The 20,670-nt window shown below is 36.4% G+C and overlaps 1 protein-coding gene across 3 annotated transcripts in view; it reads right to left on the bottom strand.

Moving 5' to 3' along the window:
* The window catches only part of Kifap3 (kinesin associated protein 3), a 123,738-nt gene that overhangs the window by 31,826 nt on the left and 71,242 nt on the right, over positions 1–20,670 (bottom strand). For all 3 annotated transcript variants that reach the window (XM_034513065.2, XM_034513064.2, XM_076941499.1), the window contains exons 17-18: positions 17,835–17,920; positions 3,573–3,762 (exon numbers count right to left, since the gene is read on the bottom strand). In XM_034513065.2, the coding sequence (XP_034368956.1) occupies positions 3,573–3,762; positions 17,835–17,920 (276 nt within the window). The remainder of the gene's footprint in view (positions 1–3,572; positions 3,763–17,834; positions 17,921–20,670) is intronic.

Below are 20,670 nucleotides of genomic sequence, written 5' to 3'. Positions count from 1 at the left end.
AGAAGAACAGATGCTCCAACGTTTTGAAGTAGAGCGAGTGTCCAGGTGTTCAGAGGTCTCTATAAATTGGCTAAGTTTTAGAAGCTATGCTTTGTGCTTCCCACAATTATAGTCAACTCAGTCATTCTGGATTTCTGATGGGGTTGAAAACTTATAGCTATTTACTTTGAGAGAAAAGATCTGAGTGTATGGTCATCAGCTGACATTCATCCTAAAGCCAAGGAAAAAGCCAGGTTCAGAACTAAGTGTTTTAGTTAGGATAGATGACAGAGGTGCTGGTTAGTCAACAAAAGGATGGACTGGGTATTAGGACTATCTTGTACCTCACTGGTACAAATTGGCATAATTATGCTCTAATTGTATTTTGAGAGAAAAGTTTCCTTTTAACAGGAAGGGTGATGTGTAGGAGGAGCTAAGGTGGGAGGAGTACTGAGAGGAAGAAAAGGAGTAAGAAGAGGAGAAGAAGAAAGAGAGGAGAAGCTAGGTGATGAAAGAGAGATAGAGGGGGGAGACAGGGAAGCAGATGTTCATGTATCTCCACCAGTCAAAGATAGTTGATATATCTAGGTTGGGTAGTGGGTTACACCTCTGATTGAACAATACCAAACTTATAAAGCCTATGATGAACATTTCTTAAAAAAATGTATAAATGCAAAAAGGAAAAGGGGGCATAGGATAGGGGTTTTCTAAGGGGGTGGGGAATGGGGAAACGGGATGGTATTTGAAGTGTAAATGAAAGATCTAAAAAAAAAAAGAAAAAAAAAAGAAAAATAGTAAAAAAAAAAAGTAGATATATGTAATAGGGGAGTATTAACACTGTAAAATATAGAGGAATTACTTACTATTAATAGGGGCTACACTATCCTACTTGGGGAGAGGCAGTATCAAAGGTATAAATGATTTGAGTCTTCAATATCAGTAGGACTTAAATGACAACATTTGTTTGTGTGAGATGGCTCTATGGGTAAAGGCAGTGCTGCCAGGCCTCATGACCTGAGTTTGATATAAGGAATGCACATAGTGAAAGAAAGAAAGCCAACTCAGGCAGGTTCTAGACATATGCCATGACATACAAATAAATAAGTATATGTATGACAGTTGCCTGAAATAAAAGTATATTCAAAATTGTTTAAATGGTAAAACTAAATAGTATAGTTAGCAAAAGTTTAAGCATAGTGCTTTGTATTTTAATAAAATTTCCATACTAGTTACTTGGCATAAACCATTTATTAATGTCTTGGGCTATTATTTAATTATTGAATTGTTAGTATACACAATGGATACTAATATTATTTTACTAAATTTAGAATAATTGAACTTCAACTAAAATCTAAAAAGTCAAAGCAATATTTGGTTCCGATTTTATGTCTGCTAGAAATTAAATATTCTATAAATTCAATACCAGGTAAACATTGAGAAGATACAAAATGGAATCATGGGGAATTCTAAGACACAACAGAAGGACAGGAAAGAAGCTAAGAAGATAAATACAAACTAAATTTAGTATTTTGTCAAAATCTGGCTAATGTTAACAAGGTTAAATTAAAATACTCAGAAATTCTGCAAAATTAAAACCAAATAACTCAGGATGAGAGTTTGAGAAACCTACCAATTACAGAATAAAGTAAAATACCAAAGTGATATTAATCCTATATTTAATACAACCTCCCAAAGTTCCCTGATGTTTCTGAAACGTAACTGCACATAATTAAAGGGGTTGACGTTATTGTGAGATATATCAAGAAATGGCACAGAGGTTCATCTAATTCTTGGACTTCATGGAAGGAAATGGTAAACATCCAGGAAATAAAAAGTACTGAGAACTTGCCTGTAGGAGTTGATATCTCCAAATGAACAACATAAAGCCTGCACTGTTAAAGGCTCATCGTCTACGCCAGGATGTCAGTGTGCAAAGACAAAAGGATGTCTAGGGATGATATTCACTCTTCATTCATTGAAAAGTTATTTTTCTATCAGTGATCACTATTTCTAAATTTCAGTTTATAAGATACATATAAACAGACATATATCCTTTTATGATAATAAACCATGTATGTACACACACACACAAACACACACACACATATAACTAAAACTAAAACTAATGGTATCATGATTAATTTATAAAGTTTCTCATAAAAATATTTACAATTTTCATTCTAAGACACTGATTTAAATAATTTTAGAAATGTGGTTTAACTTAAAGACGTGTTCTGAAACGTTAACTGTGTTAAAAACCAAAGTTAAAGATCCCGTGAATAGTGGGTGTCTTGCAGCTACTTGGAATTGATTGATGCTGACAAAGCAGCTATCAATCTTCAAAGCAAGAAACTTGATTCTAAGAATATCATGATTTCTGGGAACAAAAGTATCATATATTCTGCATTATTTTCCTGCATGAATTCTGAATATGTAAGGAAAAGTCACATGCTATTAAACTCAGAACTCTGGTGGGCTGAAACTAATGTCCTACACCATCTGGCTGGAAAGGAGCAGTACCTCATAACTACTGTAGAATTTAGTTAGAAAGGAAGCTATTCCATTTGCATACTGGAGCTTAACTGTTTTGGAATTCAGATGCCTATATTAAAAATAACATGATATATAATACATAGGTAAAATTTTTACAGTATATATTTGTGAGACACATAAAATATGTGAACAGTATTACTGATTAATGATATTAATTATCAATGATCAGATATAATGCCAAATTATATTATCATCCAATTATTGATCATATACCACAAATTGTCATTAACTTAGTTATAACTACGTTAGTTCTTTTTCTTTGGTAACAGGATTGAAGCTACACCTTGTGCATGTTAAGAAAGCTCCCTACCCCAAGATATCCTTCAGCTGAGTCTCCCACAGGACTTCATTGGAAATCCTCTCTTTAGTCTCCTCAACTATAAATGATTTCAATTGACTATTGATAATATTGACAATAGTGCAAAAATGTTGAAAGTAAAATATGTGAAACTTTATCATCTTTGTGACAAACTCATTCCTGGAAGCACCCATGCCCAACCGTGTTCTAATAAATACATCATTTGAATAACATTGACTCTAATCTTAAAAGTATTAGTACAGTTTAGAAGGGAAAGCTCTAAATGTTTCCCATAATCACCAAACACAGTTTAACAGTTTAGAATTATTACAAAACCATGGTAGTATTAAATTGCTTATATTAAGTAGAAAAAAGAAATAAAACTTAGAAGTTATATAGGTCATAGATGTAGAACACAGAACAATGAGTATCACATTGATGACTTGAATTCAGAAATCCTGAAGACATTTGTTTAACCTACACAGTAGAAAGCATCTAACAGCTGTTGACTGTCCTGGCTACATATACTTTAAATGGAGATTACACCAAAGACTAACTTGGAAAAAAATAATGTTACTAGTTTTGTTTGGTGTGTATAGTTGCTATTACCTGAAATTATTAACAGAAGACCACTTAGATACTAAGTTTGCTTAGAGTTTGGGAGTGTGCATGATGAGGAGATGAAATTCCTTTTTATGGCACACAAAGGGAGTATATGTGTTTGCTTTGGTCATCATCTTACCTGAGTTGTAGAAAAGGTCAGGCCTTTCAAGAATGTCCCCTTCATGGATGTATGGCTCAATCCGATCATCGCCATACAAGTACTGCTCGCTCTCATCCATCTGACGACTCTCCACCATCTCCAGCCACTGAGAGTTATGCCAGCGAAACTTCTCGCTCTGAATTTTCTTTGCCCACTCTTCATCATACTCCTGTCACAAACAAAGAGCGAGTGTCACTCTGTAAGTCCACTTGCTTGGTGCTCAGTAATACTTTGCCATGAGGAGAGAATCTTGAGGGCCTTCAGAGAGAACACCTAAAATACTTGTTCAGAAGTGTGTCTCAGCCATAAAGAACTTGGAGTATATGCCAAACAAGTGGCCAAATAGATTACTAATCACAAATGGCATGGACACGTGCTACAAGTCCAAATGTCACAAACTCACATTTAAATGGGTTCTCCTGTCAGAACTTAGGTGAAGAATCTGACTCTACCTCCAGTGAGGTCTATGGCCATTGTTATTTGTGGAAATCATGACAGTGATTAGCATGACCACTTAGTTCAGATATTAAGAGAGGAAAACACCTCTAAAGTACTGTTTTTAACTGCTGACAAGGTTCATTTAAAAATATATATATATAACACAGTTGAATTTAATTTTATTCTAACCATGAAATCAGTTATAATTCTTTAACATTCATCTGGTTTTGACTATAAGTTTTTGAGAAATGACTATGGTCCATTCACTGGCAGATGCTTGTAATATTTGATGCAGAGAAAGTTCCTGGTTAAAGAAATTGAAGTACATATTGACAACTGATAAGAGCTTATCAAAGAACTTAATATCACTGTTTCATATATTGTATATGTATATATTTCTTTTTAAATTTATTTTCTTGCTGAGATATAGAAAATTATATATGCATTTCTGGGGTAGTATGTGATATTTTGATACAGTCATATATTATATAATTCTTAGATGAAGTTCCACATATATATATTTCCTCAAACATTTCTCTTTAATTTTCTTTTTCTTTTTTCTTTTTTGGTTCTAGGCCTTGGAGCACCTTTATAGGTATAAGCCAACACGTATAACTCGCTTATCTCTTCTTTATATTTGACTTCTGTTCTTCTAGTTTTTTGAGATACACAGCAGATTATAGTTATGTAGTCATTCTACCATACACTAACTCGCTGAGACCTCTTCTATCCTAACTCATTACCCAGTGACCACGGCTTTTCTGAACTCCCTAAACCCTGTACTTCCTTTTACTTTCAACTTCTATGAGGTAAAATATTTATAGTCCGCATGGCTGAGATCATGCTGTTCTGTGTCTGTTTAACTTATTTATCACAGTGATATCCAGGTTCTTCCATTGAAACTGCAACCAACAATTCCATTTTCAATGTCTGAACAGCATGCTGTGTTTGTTCTCTTTTTTATCTACTCAGTAGCTGATGGGCAGTTAGGATGTTTCCACTGGTTATTATCTTGGAAATGCATATGCCTTCATATACCAACCTCATTTCTTTTGGATCTTATTTGGTAGTGAGACTGTAGGAAACATAATAAGTCTATTTTAAGTGTTTTAAGGATATTTCTGATGGGCAAATTAATTTGAAAAGTGGGCAGGAGAAATGAGACAAAAATGGTGCTAAAAAAACGGCTTCTCATTTGAATGCCACAGCTTCTGTTTTCCTCTATCATAGTTTTCAATACATTTGGTTAAGACTCACTAGAAAGGAGTCTGGGGTCCCATACAATGGTACTGTCACATTGGCCATGAGAAGTAAGAGGTGAAGTCAAGAGACACTTGATCAAAGGCACAGAAGTTTGAAGACCAAGATGACTTTCAAATACAAAATCGCTAACACAGAATAGAAGAATAAATCCGAAAGCCAGAGGTAGTGGCGCATGCCTTTAATCTCAGAATATGGGAAGCAGAGGCAGGTGAATATCAGACCTGTCTGGTCTACAAGAATGAGCTCCAGGACAGCCAAGGCTACACAGAGACACCCTGTGTCAGGGGTGGGGGGACCACCAAAAAAACACCTCGGAAACATTATAATAAATATATTACCATTATTTCTGATTAAAATTGACTTATTCAATTTTGAGCTTTAGTCTGTCAATTAATCTCTTAAAAGTGTCAAATTGGGTATTTCATATTATACATTTAAAAATATGTATTGTCTGTCAGTGAATTACACTGAAATCACCTTTGGAGCCTTTAATACAATATACGTATGACTTCTTTTTTATGCCTTTTTTTACGAAGGTTGACTTGAGAAGCAGAATATGCTATAAATACAACCAGCAGACTTGACAGTCTATCTGACACCCTAACAAGCCAACTGTTCTGAGCAACTAAGTCAACAATCTGCAGTGCACTGGGAATGGTCCCTGAGACACTGATGCTGTTAGTTCCTCTCTGCTTTCCTATGAAACCTTAAGAGGTTTATGACATGCCTGGCTTCTGACCCTTCTAGCTCGTTCCTTCTGTTTATGTTTGCCTAAAGAATTTCTAAGAACTAACTAGAGCATAAAAAATGTTCTCCTCTCTTGCCTCTCTAACCTTTGGTAAGTCAACAGAATATATTTTCAATCCCTGTATAATTTGGTTATATTTCTCAATTTTACCTCATCTTGTGTGACCCAGTTAGTCATTACATGTTGTTCTACATTAGAACCGGTACTTATATATCAACAATAAATCCAAATGCTAAGCTTTTTGGTTACAATGATTAGAAGTGATGGCAATTTTTATACTCATCTATTCAATGATTACACACAGTGTCTTGATAAATGAAATGAAAACAGAAATCTATTCTGAGGACACTTGGTGCATGTCTGACACTGCTGTGACATGTCATGAGTGACTCACATGAGGACATTCTGAAGTAGGTTCTTTAATTGTTCCTGTTTTGCATATGCAAAATACGAGGCCTAAAACACTGAGGTAATTTGCCTTGGGACAAAGCTGGCGAGGTTTATGGCAGAACTGCAGCCTTCTTGGAGTAGAGAGAAGCAATTAGATGGGATACAGAGACATCTGTCAGGTCACTGGACAGTCCAGTCTATTTTGAAAGTAAATATAGAAAATGACTCACAGGGTCAACTTTCAGCTCTAAGATTCTGTAAATGAGTTGAATTGTTGACTAAGTGATATTAAGTCTCATAAGTACATTAAATTATATTTTATTCTTAATTATGTCCTTTCTGATATAGCTATACTTGGGACAAGAGTACTGGGGAGGCAGCTTAAAAATAATGTGCATGGAGAAGTTTTACAAGCTACAGATTTGGGGAGTTCAACTTGTTTTTCCAAAATGTAACAAAGTACTAAGCGATAACATAGACATTGGGGACAGATTCTATGTAATTTAGCCAAAATACTAACTACACATAACCTTTAACCTGTTTAGTATATGACTGTATATGATCTCAAGAGAAAAGTGTTTAGGTCTATCAGGTTTTCTATTCTGCAATGAATTAAGATTATTTACAAGAAGATAATATATTAGAGGGCAAATAATTCACAAAGGTCTAACTACAGACCATTATAGAGAAAGGATAACTTTTTTTTTGCTTTCCCTAAAGATGAGTTAGTCACAAATTACCTACAGTCCAAAAATACACCTTACAGAACTAGAAATCCTATTAGTTCCACATAAAATGTCAGAACTAAGTGTTTCTGATCTTTTATTTTTTATAAATGAGTGCATCTTTAAAAAAAATAATAGTTGATTAGTGGCTTATTTCATTTGGCAAGAGACTTAAAAACTATTTTTTATTAAAAAACTAAAGAATTCATGACATGCTCATTTTAAATAGCTAAATAGTATTCCATTTGTAAATGAATCACATTTTCTGTATCCATTCTTCTGTCATGGGACATCTGATTCTATTATATAACCTTACATCCAACAGAAGACTAATATACAAAATATATAAAGAACTCAAAAAGTCAACCTCCAAAAGCCCAAATAACTCAATTAAAAAACGGGGTACAAAGCTAAACAGAGAATTCACAACAGAAGAATCTCAACTGTCTGAGAGGCACTTAGGGGAATTATTCAAAGTCTGTTGGGAGCCGACTTTAGTAGAAAGCGGCTGGATCAACTTTGCAGCCATCTGGAACCATATACCCTGATTAAAGACTTGGTTGTCAAAAGCCTTTAACAGCTGAAGCACACTCTGATAAATATATTGTTTATCCCACATAGCTTGTTTTGCTGTTTAGTGACCTCAGCTGTATGGTGCACGTGGTAAAGTGTTTTCACCTGTGTTCTCCTGCTTGTGTATATAAATACCTCAGAATTCCCTTCAATAGGAGGGAGACTTGAGAAAATAGAAGAGACTGAATCACACCCTGTCTTGTCTCCATTCTTCACGTCGCCTGCCCCAAGAGCCACACTCTCTCTTGACCAGAGCACTTAGCCCCAAAAGTGTTGAGGCAGAATGTGGGCCTCAACAAAAGTCCTTACTCATCAGAGAAATACAAATCAAAACGACTCTGAGATTCCACCTCACACCAATGAGAATGGCCAAGATCAAAAATTCAAGTGACAGCACACTAGGCTGGCTGGACAGTGAGCCACAGGTACCCTCCTGTTCCCGCCTACCCATTGGTAGAATTTTAGGTGTCACTGCCCTGTTTTTTAGAAAGTGGATATTAACTATTTGAATTTAGGTCTTTATGTCATGTGAGTCATCTCCTCATCCTTCTTCCTCAACAACACAACAATTAACGAACCTGCACATAAATGTGAGTTTCTAAAAGGAAGACTGGTAAGAGCCCAAATGAAAAAACCAAAAATATACAGCAGTCTCCATGGCTGACTTTTGAAACTCTTCTAGTAAATCAAGTTTTCTTTAATGCAGTGAGCATTAATCTAGCAGCAGATATGACAAAGTCATTCCATGCATTCCTTTAAAATCCTCCTTTTAAAAAATCAGTTTATGATTGATTATTTTTTATCCTCTGGGCATAATGCATCACAACATTACAAGGCTAATATAATAGCAGCAATGACACACTGTACTGCCATTTTCATTTCAAATAACCTTTGGGTTGGCAGGATAGCTCAGTGGCTGAAAGGTGCTTTTAGCTAAGCTGGAAGACCTGAGTTTGATCTTTGCAAAATATTCAGTATAAGTATCAGCAAGCTGTCTGTTGTCCTCTGTCCTCTGCATGTGCACTGTCACAAGTGTATGCTACACACATATGTGTACAAAATAAATAAAACTAAAATAAGCATCCTCTGATTTCCAGACTATCTGTAGTAACTAAGATGAGCTTTGCGCCTCAGCACTGCACCCACAACAGTCTGATTTTACAACTGTGTAGTCACTGACACTGTCAAGGACCCCGCTGAAAACACACTATCATATTGCCATGCTCAGTGGTGTTGGAATAATAGTTTTGTTTCTCCATTAGAACATTATGAGTTAAATGGCAAGAAATCTTGATCAAGTTGATAAAATTCTTTAAAAACTCTTTTTAAAATCTTCACGAGTTAGAACATTGCTTTTTGAAAATATCTTGATCTCATAGTTAAAAAGTAATTTTCTTTGTTGGAACCTAAACATTATTCAAAACCACTCACATTATCTAAATCCTGGTGTATAATGTGTGCGCGCATGTGTGTATGTGTGTGTGTGTGTGTGTGCGTGCATATGTGTGTGCATTTTAATGAGTTGGTGTGGGGTGCATGAGTGCCATGGGGTGCACTCACGGTGGTCAGGGGACAGCTCTGCTTCTGCCTCTCCTTCCACCATGTAGGTTCTGTGGATAGAACTCAGAGCATGAGGATTGGTAGCAAGTGCCTTTATGTGTGAGCCATCTGTCACCCCTAAACTCTAATTTTAGTAGCTAATGTTGAAAATTATCATCATTTTAATTTAGAGGCTAAGTACAACACGTTTCACAGACACTGAATTCGTGTTACAGTTCCTTCTAGTGAGGGATGACCTAACTGAAGTTTACAAATACTTACCCAATAAAGCATCTTAGAATGAAGTATCTAATTTATAACATATTATTTACTTAAATACTTTTGTTCCTTAATAATAAATGTTAGCTAAAAAAAAGTGAGGGCTGTTTTGCTACAGATTCTGAAGACCAACTTTCTGTGTCTGAAAAGCTTTATTGGAGTTGGCGAAAATCTAAGACTTAAATCTGTTGAGAGTGGACTTTTAAAGCAGTGGCCCTGAGTTTTATATTGTGGGAGTGTTCAAGAGCATGATTTTAGATAATGAAATCCAAACTAAATCAACTAGCATCCACTAACTAAAAATGTGACAACCTTAAAGACACAGGGAACTTTACAGCCCAGTTGCCCCATATAACAGAAACATTATCACAACCCAGCTCCCTGTTCCCACAAACACATGATTATCTTTATATAGTCCTTCTTCCATTTCAGTGAAAAGCAGTGAAATGCCTTATATTCCAACAGGTTACCATGCTGTAACCGCTAGCCATTTGTTCAGGAATCCCCAAGAACGTACTTTAATAGCCACAGCAAAATCATCCTTTCTCTGTATCCTAGAGTCTGAGTTAATAATGTGATATGGTATAATATAAAGGACACTCAATTGGCGTTCAAGAGACCTCATCCCAATTATATTCCTGCAGCTAATTAAAATATATATCTTGCAAAAAGACATTTTAATTAATTTTAGTCTCAGGTTTTTTACTTGTAAAAAAAAATTAGGAGTTAGTCAACATCTAACATTCTGTAAATAAAACCCTCCTATAAATATCTTCTACTTCATTAGGAGTTAAAGAATTATCCCAAATAACCAAGAGTGCTGGAAGTACACAGCCTAGCGTCTCCAAATGAGTAGAGCCAAAAATGAACAAATTCAACATACTACTATCAACTCCCTAGGGCATCCCTCTGGATCCCTAATGCTCTCCCATGCCCAGTGTCCAGTGGACACCAGGAAACAGCTGTGAGAAGTAAGCACTTCCATCCCGCCAAGGACCTCTCCAACTCCATCAGCCTTTGTAGCACTCCTACAGGGAGACACTTCTCACTGCTGAACTCTTCGTGAGGCATGCGTTGCTGGGCTCTGTCTTAAGTTTTGAGTCTATCCTGTATTTAAAGAAAAACATGTTTTGTCTTTTATTTTTCCCTCTTCTCAGCTTCTGACATTATGATCTTAGGCACTCAGGTTCCATAAACTCTGACGTGTCATGAAAGACTTATGGTTTGATTTTACATGGAATGTGCCATCCCTTTTGAAGTTTTACATCACTTTGCTTACTGTTTAACCACTGAAACATTCTGAAGGCTCACGCAGCCTATTATCAGCGTCTGGGCATTATCAGGGAAACTCTTGTCATTGGCTTCCGTCACACCTTGTATCTGATTAACACACTCTAGGATAACACAGAGCTACACAGATCTGCTTTGTGTCCTGGAGCAATTGATGGAAAACAGATTTTTCCCCTTCTTTAATCTGGCAGACGCCTAATTGAGACTGTAATATGGTTTATTTAATAAAAATTTTTATACTAAATTAAAACAAGTCTAAAATAGTCTAGTTTTTTTAAGGCTAAGAAGCTCCAAAAGGGAGGCTTTTTATAGCTTAAAAATATTTTCTCAAAAATACACATATGTTTATATTTCTAATAAACATACATTTAATAAAGTTGTTGGCTTTTATGTATGTACTGCCTCTTTCTCAACACGGCTGTTCCTAGTGTGGACCTTCACATAGTCTCAACTGAGGAAACTTTAAAGCACACCTTTAGGTATAATTCTCTCCTCAGACAACCTGTTTAAAAGCAATGAGGAAAATAACCTGTACAAACAGCATTTTAAGTGTGCCACGTTAGACCTTATAGTGAAATATATAATTATATGAAATTTATTTAATTAAGTAACCATGAATTTTCTTTTTTTATGCTTTGTTTGGGTTTCAAGTCCAACTGTAGTCAAAATAAAGCAAGACATGTAAGAATCAGTAAAGAAAATATACAACAACATTCATGAATATGTATTTTCTTTTGTTTAATTTCTAACAAGCTGGAAAAATATCCTAAATTCTATGTGATACAAAAATGAACTACAAAAGAAGGTAAAACAAACTTGGCATTAAGTATAATTTCATTTTATAGAATTAAGAAAAAAACAAAATGTACTTATACTAATAAATTTTATTATGTCTATAGACAGGAGCCAGCTCTAGCTGTTTGGCAAGATGATTTTAAAATTCTATCAACAATTCATTTTAAAAATCTCTGTGCTGTGTCTACACCCACAATTAAAAGTGAGAGATAGGCTGGAGAGATTCCTTGGTGGGTAAAGGGCTTACTCCTCCAGTGTGAGAATCCACTTCAGATTTGTGGAAGCAGCATAAAACTGGCTGCCACTGCATGCCTCTGTACTCCCAGTGCTCCCATCGTAAGGTGGCAGGCAGACACAGGACAATAACCAGAAGCTCAAGGGCTAGCTAGTGTGGCATGTGATCCAATGAACAAAATATTCTGTCTAAAATAAGGTGAAACACACACACACACACACACACACACACAGAGAGAGAGAGAGAGAGAGAGAGAGAGAGAGAGAGAGAGAGAGAGAAATACACACATACACACATAGCACACATACACATATATGTATGTATGCACATGCAGTACATACAAGCACATGCATGCAACACACATATACACATATACATGTTAGTGGGAGGTAAAGGAAAAGAGATTTTTAAAAGGTAACTACTCATTTTATTCAATTCTTAACCATTCTCTGCTTTTTGAAAGCTTGATTTCTAATCCTAACCCAATATATTTTTCTCTGTAACATTAGTATTGATAGATACATTTAAAGTGTTCTCCTTGGTAGCAAGATTATTAAACAAGCCAGCTTTTCTGTGTGATCAAAGTTTTCTTGGAAATCTTTGTGAGGAAGGTTAACAATTAATGTATAAAAAGACAATTTATACCTTTATTAGTTTATCTCATTTAAATAGATCAGCCCTATTTAATATAAAATTTTCTGTACTTATAATACCTTACTTTCCCAAGTTAAAATACTAGACCTGGTATTAATTTGATTATTGAATACATTCATTCTGTCCATGATCATAATTAGTTACTGAAAAAGAAAGAACTACTATTCAAATCTTAGTCATCCAAATGTGTTAATATGCAAGCACATGCCAGAACACTACTGGTTAGAAAGACAAAAGACATGGGATTGTATGTAATCCCTTCTCTTGTAAGTGCTATGTAGCTGGCACAGAATATCTACCGAGGACCATGTCACATTACTGTTCTGGGATGACTAGCTCACGTGTTTAGATTACAGATCCTAGGGTTCTCCAGAGTCTAGGCTATCAACTTTGATTTTCCAGGGCTTTGTGTTACTCAGCTCCATAGTTATCACAGTGTCTCGCACACACTCTGCATCCAGATAACATGCTTTAAATGAATGACAACACAGTCATGTCTGAAGGGGGATGTGTTTGCTAGTTTGAGAGGAATTTTTAAGGTTCTCAAATACTTCACAGGAAACTGAGAAATACTAAGGGCACAAGTGTAACTGGGTTTTAGAAGCTCTGTAGACAAATGTGTAAGTTCTCTTCCTTCCATGATTTCCAAGGCCCAGGGGGTAAAGGCAATGCTCCACTGAATCAAAACCTCTGAAGTCCAGGTAGCCAGTTCTCTCATAAGGCTCCCCGCTCTTCCCTGCACTGGCACCATTCCGTGTCTCTCTAAGTCACAAGCAACCTTGGTCACAGCAACAACTCACTGGTATCCTCAGTGATACTGCAGTATGCAATGTATACACCCTCTTTGGTTCACAAAGAACCAAAAGAAACACATCTGTTTCAATTAGTGAGTTTAGGCCTCTGGCCCAACTATATTAAATAAATTATCATGGTAAGAGTATTTGCAAAATTGGGGGATCAAATACCTTACTGAAGATGACATATTTCCCTAAGGCCTTCAGTCCTTAGTTTTTGTTACCATTATTCCACATTATCTGTCTTGAGTGGCAAATACTTTTTTTAAAAAATACAAATGACCTTTAGCTATAAAGGTCTTATCTATGTTGTTAATTTTCAAATTATGATATCATAGTTATTGTAGAAAACCAAATCCAGCAGTGAAAGAATCTTAAAAGGTCATCCACTCCTATCACAGGTGTGTTTCTAACAAAATCCTTACAAAATGAACTGTTTAGCCATCAATTTCACAGTGTTCCTTGCTGTCTTTATTTAGTGCTTTACCACTCTGCTGTTCACAGCGAATGTTTCTCTTGCTTCAAATGACACCAAACTCCTTTTATTCCTGAAACTGATTTAGGATGGACGACTGCATTCTCTACTGTGATCAATAATAGTGACTCAAAGAATGGAAGACTGGCGGCTTTTGTGCAGGTAGAACAATGCATTAAGATGGCTGGCTTGCCACAAGACTGAAAGAAAGGCTGCCCAGTGACTGGCCCAACTTGGGATCCATCCCATGTGTGCACACCAAATCCTGACACTATTACTGGGGCCACATTGTGTGTGCAGACAGGAACCTGGCATGGCTGTCCTCAGAGAGGTCTACCAGCAACGGATTTATGCAGATACAGCTAACCACTGGATTGAGGTCAGAGACCAATACGGATGAGTTAGAAGAAGGACTGAAGGAACTGAAGAGGATTGCAACCCCATAGAAAGAACAACAGTGTCAACTAAAGTGGACCCTTCAGAGTTCCCAGACACTAGGCCAAAAACCAGGAAGTATACATGGGCTGGTTTGTGGCCCAGGACACATGTATAGCAGAGGACTGACTGCCTTGTTTGGCCCCAATGGGAGAGGATGCAATACTTAATCCTGAGGAAACCTGATGCCCCAGGGAAGAGGGTGCTGGGAAAGTTGAGGTGGAAGATTGGTGGGTAAGTGGGTGGGGGAGCACCCTCTCAGAGGTGGGGTGGGGTGAAGAACTCGGGGAGGGAGGACTGAGAAGGGGGACAACTTTTGGAATAAAAAATACATAAAATAATTTAATAATAATAAAAAGAATGACAAGATCAGAGACTTCAACTCAAAAAAAAAAAAAAAAAAAAAAAAAAAAAAGATGGCTTGCTGCTGCACATCATTAAGAGGGGTAAGAACCAGAGATGTGGACAACCACCAGGCACAACAGGGCACAACAGGACAGTTGCCTATATGCACTCAGGTGCTCAAGTGCTTTTGATAGCATACACAGGACCTACACAAGTTCAAGTCAGACAAAAAGCAGCCATGGGGGTGTGGGCACAAAACAGAGACAGAGAGGAAGAATTAAAGATTTATTTAAGGGCATGGTCCCTGTTAGGTCTAACACACATAGTGGATGGCCCCACACTTAGCTAAGAGTACAAAGGTAACACTAATGAGATTGATGGATTTAAAGAAAGCAAATGATACAAAGTTGGGCTGGTGTGGAATAGGGAGATGGATCTGGGAAGAGATGGAGAAGTGGGTCAAAAGGGATTATGATCAAAACGCAATGGATACAATTCTCAGATAATAAGAATTTAAAAAGGATGCTTTGTTCCTCAAATTTCCCCCAAGTGAGGATGCTCAGAAAGCTGGGAGTATAATATTGAATTTAAATGAAAATAAGTTACTATAAAATTAGAACATGGATCATTTAACTAACAAGGTATTTCCACAGTAGAAAAGGCAGTTTCAAAAAAAAACCAAAAAAAAAAAAAAAAAACAAAAAAAGAAAAGGCGGTTTCCTTTTAACTACTTAAAGGTCCTTAAAAAAATACATTTTGCAATTAATTGCCCTATTTTGTAAATTGTCATAGCATGGAAATTTTTAAAAAATCCAAATTCACCCAGTCTAAGGAACAACTTCAAATATAAATTATAAGCAGCAATATATTTGTCTGAAGTACATACTCAGAATCACTTTGAGATAAATTATCTGAGATAAATTAAGACAACAAGCGGGTTATCTCTCATGTTACCTAAAAATCAAAATGAAAGCAAAGAACATGGATAGTTACTTGTCCTCAAAGATGGGAAATGGTGCTTCAAATAACTTAACATATTAATTCCTCAGCTAGGCTGACTGCTCATTCAGGTTAAATGTATCATGAGCACTGTCTCTAGTTCTTACAGCTAGTCCCTAAGGACCAGAGATGTCACTGCAAACTAAGTGGTCACAATCTTAAAGGGGTCACCGAGATTCCTTAATAGATGTTTAAAAAATCAGTTGACTTATAGCTATAGGAGATCAACCTGCTCCTTTCTGAAAGTCAAAGATCTAATTATGATCAGAGCTTCTACCTAAGTGAGGGGAATAATGTTTGTAGAGTCTGCTATAATTCTCTAGCTAAAGCTGCACCTTATAGTCTAATGGCAGAAGGATAAAATGAGTATGTTTTTAGTAGAACAGGGATTGTTTCCATATCCTGGTGCCTTTCCATCGGCTTTACTGGATTTCACGTCTAGGAAACACAACAGGATCTAAGCCAGTTGAACAACACAGTGGGGCTTCCAAATCACTCTGAAACTGATGACAAGAAGGGTCTTCAAAATAATTATCTAGCACTGTTTTCTTTGTGGCCTTACAGTTTAATGCTGACTACAAGTTTTGAGTGTCCTCAGGGAGAATGTGAGCAACAACATGAAACGAAGGGAAACTGGACAAAGGGAAACGAACACCTGATTTACTGTCTGTTTTTGCTTTTTCAACAAGTATCATTTTAATACAGTAGTAGAAGCAGAAGTCAAGATTAAGTTGAAAGAATGTCAGAGGAAGTGAGAGGAAAAGGTAAACTACAGACCTTAATCTAAGAACAACAGAAAGCTGAGGCTGCAGAGAAGGGAGGCTATAGCGTCTAGGAAGAAACTGTGGAGGTAGCTCTAAGTAAAAGACAGGCAAGGTGAACTCAGATTGTATGTTTACCTGGAATAAAATATGTTCTCCTGTAACATATTTATATTTTGTGCCAACTATTCTTACATTGCGGTTATCTTCAGAGCTACCATCTATTTACATTCTGAAGTAAAACCCCTGCCATGCCAGTCCAACCATACCTTCCATTTCTCAGGGAACTGGAGCATAGGAAGGTGTGCTACACTGATGGCTTCCTGCTGTCTTCTCTCTTAGAGAGATTCACACACGTGCAATTCTAAGCTGTCCCGTATTCTTATAGTATATAATTTATATGCAATGACATGGTGATGTATTTGAAAATGGTATATATGCCATTAAATTGTTCCCCCAAAGTATTAAAATATTTTATATTTATAACCTCCATGACCATTTCTATCAAGCTATGATATATTGGTAAAGATTCTTTTATACATATATTCTCTATTTTGACTTAGATCAAAGCTAAAACAGTATTTATTCAATTAAATCCAAAACCACTATGAGGTACTTAGCCCAGTTTAAAAAGCAGCTGACATCAAATAAGATGAATTTCTAAAATAATATTGGGCAGGGAAATCAACAAGAAAGTTTCTGTCATTAATTTTCTACTCTGCAATGACATCACTAACAGAAGAGTTAGTTAACTCCGCTTATTTTCAGTGAACTAGGGTAATCAGTTTTCAAAAAATGCTTACCTATTTGTTTAAAGAGGTTGTTAAGCTCCTAAAACTAATGAATAGGCTACCATCAAGAAACCTTAAAACATGATGGAAATGCAGTTCAAAGAAGGCAGCAAGCATGCTATCTTATCAGTATACAGCAAAAGTTAAACAGCATTCAGAATCCCAGCATATCCCCTAGCCTAAAGCTCAAGTCCAAGAAGAGTTCTATAGTGGGATCTTAATTTTTGGAGAAAAATCCAAGTTTAGCCAGTTTCTAACTCAAGATATGGCTCATCTCTCTACTCATGTATACTTTTAAATGCCCCAGTATCAACAATGACAAAAAACTTTTGCATTTCCTATTACTTCCAAGCACCTTCTAAGACTAATTTATGTATATAATAAAATGATCAAATAACTGAAAAAATAGTTTAAATAAAATTTGATTCATTTTGCCGACATTGCCATCAATTTCCCTTCTTCTATATGCTTCTAAAAATAAATGATTCTAGGATGATGCAGATATCAGACTGTATATTATAATTCTGTAAAACCTCTCTAAAGAGCCTGATGGTTAAAAGCTGAAAGCCAAAAGACATAACTTGGATCAAAGAATTTTCTAGATCTTAACAAAAAACAAAGTTGTATTCACATCAGTAGTTCAAATTAGGTTTACAATGTCTTCTTTTTCACAAAATAAAATCAGTATAGGTTCTGTAGAGAAAGTACTTACTGCGATAATATCTAATGTGTTATCACAGACTTTCCGGATTTCATTATTTTTATCATGCATCAGGTCTATGAGATATGCTGGAGCTTCTGAATAACAGTGGTTAAAGATGTAAAATGAATTGAGATTGTAGCTCTTCAGTCACAGAGAAATTATACATAACATTACGGCAGCATATGCCACACACACACTCACTCACATGCACACACTCACACACACTCACACACACACACACTCACACACACAGTCACATTCTCACACACAAACATACTAGGGGGTGAGGTGGGAAGAGAGTGTCAGAAAGAGCTAAAATTGCTTTCTCCATCTTTTATGTCCATGATATTCAGGGTAACATTTCATAAGACAATAAATATGAACAAATAATGAACCAGTCAAATCTCATATAGTTAATATATTAAGAAGAAAAACTGGAGACATAATACATCATTTAAAATAACATAAATCATCTTGAAATCAAATAATTTAAAGAAACAATAAAACACACATGCAAATTTGATTCAGAATTAGAAAGCCCAGAGAAACAAAATAGTTCAACAAAGAACACAAAAGTGAAAACTGAACTTAAAATAAATACAACAGACTCCTATGAGAAGTACAAGGCCAAGAGTAAGACAATGTTTGTAAACGAGGCCCCTCATTAACAAGTAGACTAAGCTGGCTAGCCAGTGAGGCCCAGGTGCAGGAATAATGCTACTGAGCACTGCGGAAAGATTATCCTTGTAATATTCAAATGCTGATTTCTGTGCCGTCATATCTTGTTTCAATACTTATTCTGAAAATCCCCTGTCTCAATGTTGTGTGAACATTGCTCCCCAATTATTCCCTGATTGGTCAACAAAGAAGCTGATTGGCTAATGGCTGAGCTGAGGAGAGAATAGGGCAGAGCTTCCTCCCAGCCAGGGGATGGGGAGAGAGAGAGAAAGGAAGTAGAGATTCACTACAGGTAGAAGGTCCAGAAGATACCATGGAAAACCACCTGGGGCAGAGAAAGCCGGAACATGCAATTATCTCAGGGATTTTGGCTGGGAGTTAGCTAGATTAGTTTAGAAAATTAAAGTAGATTAACACTGCTCAGCTGTTGTGCCCTAAAGCTGTGAAATAAACCTAATAGTACAGTCTCAATTATTTGCTAGCTAGTCAGGCTAAGAGAAAAACTGCAGTATCTCTTTCCGGGGACTGAGATCAGAAGCTCAACACCATCATACCCACTGTTTTATGTGGGTTCAAGGCAATAAACTTAGGTTCTCAAGCTTGCAAGACCATTCTACTATGAGCTGTCTTCCTGGCCCCTTTGCCTACTCTTACGGTGTTTTAAAATTTCTAGACTTTTTTGTTTACATATATTAGTACATATAAAATATTAGTACATATAAAAATGCTTCAATATGAGTAAAAGTTATTTCAAAAGAATAGCAAAATAGAATGCAAGCAGATAGGAGCCAAGGAAACTGAACAATATATAAACTGTACATAAGCATTGGTTTTTAAAAGGCAATAATTAAAATGTTAGTTGTATAAAAATCTGTTATTTTGTAATATACACACACACACAGACAGAGAGAGAGAGAGAGAGAGAGAGAGAGAGAGAGAGAGAGAGAGAGAGAGAAATTTGAAGGGAGATACTCTGGCATCTAAACAGTGTTTCTCCTAGTGGCAATGAGTTACTAAAGCAAATCCCCAGTGCCAATGTGGGATACATCCTCATGTGTTATTATTGGTCAGGAAGAAAGACCACAGAGGCCTCCAAAACAATATATGCTCTGTCATTACTGTTGGCTGTCCACAAGAGCCAGATGAGAAGACCTTACTGCTAAAGACAAAGCAGACTTTGGTTACAAGATATAGAGAAGTGAAGTGGCAATTGAACTAGGAATCATCTCTTTGATGGTTAGCCTTCAAAGTGCCAGAAGGTTCTATGATGGCTGCTGGGAGAGAAAACTGAGTTGAATTCTATCAGCTACATACAACACCAGCCTCCCAGGCAAGATGTGTCCATTTGTGCAACTGTGACATGACTGTTATGGGGGTAACCAATACTCTCTTCTTAGACTGTCAACTCAGTCAGAAACCCACACTTGGAAGGGTTATAGGCCCTATGGAAATCTGACTACTGTTGTTTGGTTAAATTTCTGTAGCATCAAACTGCCTTCTAAGTAGCTATGTTATACATGTAGGTAAACGCTACTCTTAGCCCCTATAAGTGAAGTACTTCTTTAGTACTCACAAAAAATCCTCAAGATGAAATGGGTTGTCTTTCAAAGAACAAATGGAGACTCACTAGTAACAAAGCAGTCATTCTTTTTGTTAGTCATTCTGTAATGACTTTTCATGAAGAATTTTTTACAGGCTAGAGGGACACCTCAGTCTTTAAAGGCTAAGGGTCATTACCAAAACTGCAAGAATTTTTAATGCTTTATCTGTGTGCTGAAAATCTGAGTGAGGTAGAATTCAAAATTAATGGACTAATAACTTTGATGGAGGAGCTTTCAAGACAGCATAATCTTCAGGCTGAGAAATCTTTCTGCTGGATTCTTTTAACTAGGTTTTTTAAAGCTCAAAGAAAAGATGTAAAAAAACATGGGTTTGGCCAGAAAGTGCAATTACAGCTTAAGGTAAAAAGGCTGTAGGTGTTAAAGAGAGTAATACCATTTTAAAAGTGAAGTAATTTACAGTCAGACAACAGAACAATAGGAAAGGAGCTTGTAGAGAATTGCACCAAGGTTCCAGAGAAAGTCTTTGAGGACAGGCACTGTGTCGATGTGCTGGATTTCCTACAGGAAGCCCCTATGAGTATGAAGTTGAAATGGAGACCCTTAGG

Source organism: Arvicanthis niloticus, chromosome 10, assembly GCF_011762505.2.
Source record: "Arvicanthis niloticus isolate mArvNil1 chromosome 10, mArvNil1.pat.X, whole genome shotgun sequence".
In the NCBI taxonomy this organism is placed as follows: domain Eukaryota; kingdom Metazoa; phylum Chordata; class Mammalia; order Rodentia; family Muridae; genus Arvicanthis; species Arvicanthis niloticus.
The sequence above is the reverse complement of the archived record's forward strand: the minus strand, read 5'-3'. Positions and strand labels throughout refer to the sequence as shown.